Raw genomic sequence first — 3508 nt, 5'->3', positions numbered from 1 at the left:
CCTTTACCTTTAAAATTGATGAGTTTTGTACTTAATGTTTCCAAATTCTGCACGGTTTGTCCTTTAGGGCAAACCTAGTTAATTTTTTTTTTTTGTTAAATTTGATCATGTGCAAGGCACAGGAGGGCATTTTTGTAATTTCGTTTTTTAGGAAATTTAGGTAATTAACTTAAAATAAATACCCCACCATCTTCAAAAGTTGCAGACCCACCACTTGCCATCACCTGCCGCCACCACCTCCCACCCTCACCTGCCGCCGACCACCACCACCTCCCACTACAAAAAAATCCAAACTACAAAAAACAATCCAAACTACAAAAAAAATCCAAACTACAAAAAATCCCCAAATCTCAATCTAAAAAAATCCACTTTTCATTCACTTTCTTCATTAGACTATCCACTATCACAACCCAACCAAACCCAATCTTTCAATAAAATACTAATTTCTCTTTCTTCCACCTATACAACCCAACCCAATCTAATTTTTCACCCACATTCACAACCCAACCTAAACTAATATTTTATTATATAAATATGATTTATAATTATTGTTTAAATCATGAAAATTGAGAAAAGCAATTAAATATTGTAAAGTTAGGTTGCAAACTTTGGTTGGTGAAACAACCCGGTCGTTCACCATGGTGAATTTTTTATTAAAAAAAATTGCTCAATTTTTTTGTCCTATTATAAGCAGCATTGCATCAAAGGCTATCAAGTGCTCCATTCTTCTTCCACTTTCTTCTTTATCATTCAATAGATAGTAAGCATCCAAAATCAAATTCAATATTTATAAAAGTTTTCATCAATCATGAAACAATAATCAAAACAAAATTTTGCTAAAACCAACAAAAAATCCTCTAGTTCTTTATATTTTGAACTTCAAACGAAACGAGACTGAACAATTATAAACACTTGTGCGCAGTATAAACATCTTCGACATACAATCACACCTAAAAATGGGGCGACAATTTAGGGTTTCATAAAATCCCCAAATCGTTCAACCTTCCCACACATTAAGTTTCAGCCGCTCAACCCCTCCCACACTATCCGTTTCCCCTGCAACTCCGATGACCGGCGCCGATCGAACTCGGGTGACACCTCCGGTCGCTACACCTCCGACAAAGACCCCCTTTCACCTCTGAAAACCTACCGCACCTACAAACACCCAACCCCCACCTCTGATTATACCCTCTGCATACCCACACCCCCTTGTCCCTGACAACTGCCACAACGACGTCGTTTCACCGTCCTTCAACTCCGTTAACAACATCCATAGCAACAGCGACGTTGGTGATACTTGACGGACAGATTTTGGAGATCCGGTTGGTGGGGATGTGCTAGTGGGGGTTGTAGGGGCGATGTAGTGTAGAGAGAAGAAGAATGGCGGTGGAGGTGGCGGTGGAGGAAGGTGGTGGTGGAGGAAGGAGGTGGTGGAAGTGGTAGAGAGGGGGGGGGGAGAAGTTGTAGTGAGAGGACGGTTTTGTTTAGAGAGATGTGAGTAAATATATATTATTCTTTTTTCTTTTAAGATATTTTTATAAATAATAGGGTAAAATGCCAAAAATACCCTCATGTGTTTTGCACATGACCTGTTTAACAGAAAAAAATAACTGAGTTAGGGCCAAAGGACAAACCGTGCAGGATTTTGAAACATTAAGTACAAAACTCATCAATTTTAAAGGTAAAGGACAACGCCTGAAATTTGGGACAAACATAAAGGACAAAACTTGTAATCTGCTCTTTTTTTTAATCTGAGTTAGTTTTTTTGGACTGAAATGACATGTTTTCAAAAATTGCAAAGAGAAAAATAGTACAATTTTAAAATTTGATCTGAAATGTTACAAGTGAATAAACCACCAGGATGTAAATGACACTTTAACTTTTTTTTATTTTATATGTTGATACTTATAAAAAAAGAAATACACTGTAAAAATGAGAATTTTAATCCTTCACCACTATCCCCTTTCTAGGGTTTAACCCTCCTCCTCGTCTTTGAACCACCACAGTCTCCACCACACCACCACCATCACCGCCGCCGTATCCAACCAATGGAATTAAATCTTACAAATATCACATACCGCCACCACCACCGCCAGCAGCCCCTGCCCCTTAACCACCACCGCCCCTATAACTCCATCAATTTCCCCAAATCACCGTCGTTTGCACCGTTAACCTCCATCAAATCATCATCTCATAACCCTAATTACGAAACCTCTAACCACCACACAACAAAATTCATCAACCCTAACTCTAACCCTAACCCCCTATCCTCCCTCAAAACCACCGTCATCACCGGCGTCACCGTCGCCGTCGTTCTCCTCTCACGTCTCACAATCAAACCACCTCCCGCCGCCGCTATTCCACCTCCCGCCACTGTCGAAACCGCCAATCCTCAATCCAAAACCCTAGGCGAAAAAAAACCCTTCAAAACCCTAACGCAGATCAAAACTAAAATCGTGCACGAATGGATCGAAGAACTTGATCAGTTAATCGAGCAACAACCGGAAGACTCCGTAGCGAAGTGGATGAAACATTCTTTACAATCATACATTGGAGATCACAAATCTGCAATATTAGGGTTTAAGGAGATTATAACAAAGGATCCATTATGTTTCATGAGTTATTATGGATTAATAAGGGCTGCATCCGCAACCAGATCGGTTAACGAGTTAAAAGACGTCGAAAATCTGATACTCAAACTGATCGCATTGTGTAAACAGGGGAATGAGAAGGATGTGGTCAGGGAGTTTAAGATTTTGTTGGCGGATATTCGGGTAATTAACGGGGATTATGATAATGCTGTTAAGATTTATGACGCGTTAGTTAAGGAAGAACTGAAGGATTTTATGCTGTATTTGAATCGAGGGATCGTGTATATACAATGGTGGAGAAGGTTGATGATGACGAAGGTTTTTGCGCATAAGGTGGAGAGCGAAAGGGCGAGCTTGAAGAGTTGAGGTAACGAGGGTGGTGTATAGTGAAGGTTAAGTTTTGATGGTTTGATGTGTTTTTTTGTTTATAGGATTGGTTATTTGGGTGATGGAGATTATGGTATTTTGTTTCAATGTGGTTGATTGGGAGGTTATGATTTGAGTATGGTTTGAATCTTGGTGGGATTTGGTTTGCATTGGTGTTTTTGTGGTTCATTGTTGCCATGATCAAAGCGCCTCATAGGTGCACTTTAGGGGTGTAAAGTGTAAACAAGCCCAGAGGCTCGAGAGCTATTCGTGATTGGCTTGGTGAAAAGCTCGAACGAGCCGAGATTTAATGAGCTCGAGCCTGAAATACAAAGCTCATTTAGGCTCGCGAGCCTAAACGAGCCCAAACAAAATTTAAGTTTTTTTATTTATAATATAATAATGATGATAACATTGGCGAGCCGAGCTTTGGCTCGTTTAAGCGATACTGAAGCGAGTTCGAGCCGAGCTTTTAGCTCGTTTGAGGTTGTTCTCAAAATAGCTCGAGCTTTGCGTTTTACTCGCGAGCCGAGCTCCAGCACCGAGCACGA

At 40.3% G+C, this 3508-nt stretch overlaps 1 protein-coding gene across 1 annotated transcript; it reads left to right on the top strand.

Moving 5' to 3' along the window:
* The first annotated feature begins 2048 nt into the window (after positions 1-2048).
* LOC110888865 lies at positions 2049-2957 on the top strand. The gene has a single exon (XM_022136365.1). It carries the CDS (start codon positions 2049-2051, stop codon positions 2955-2957), a length of 909 nt encoding a protein of 302 aa, XP_021992057.1.
* The last annotated feature ends 551 nt before the right edge of the window (positions 2958-3508 follow it).

The sequence above is a fragment of the Helianthus annuus genome, chromosome 11 (assembly GCF_002127325.2).
Source record: "Helianthus annuus cultivar XRQ/B chromosome 11, HanXRQr2.0-SUNRISE, whole genome shotgun sequence".
Taxonomy (NCBI): Eukaryota; Viridiplantae; Streptophyta; class Magnoliopsida; order Asterales; family Asteraceae; genus Helianthus; species Helianthus annuus.
The sequence above is the reverse complement of the archived record's forward strand: the minus strand, read 5'-3'. Positions and strand labels throughout refer to the sequence as shown.

Coding starts and splice junctions, on each gene's coding strand:
- LOC110888865 (XM_022136365.1), top strand. CDS start 2,049: ATGGAATTAAATCTTACAAATATCACATACCGCCACCACCACCGCCAG.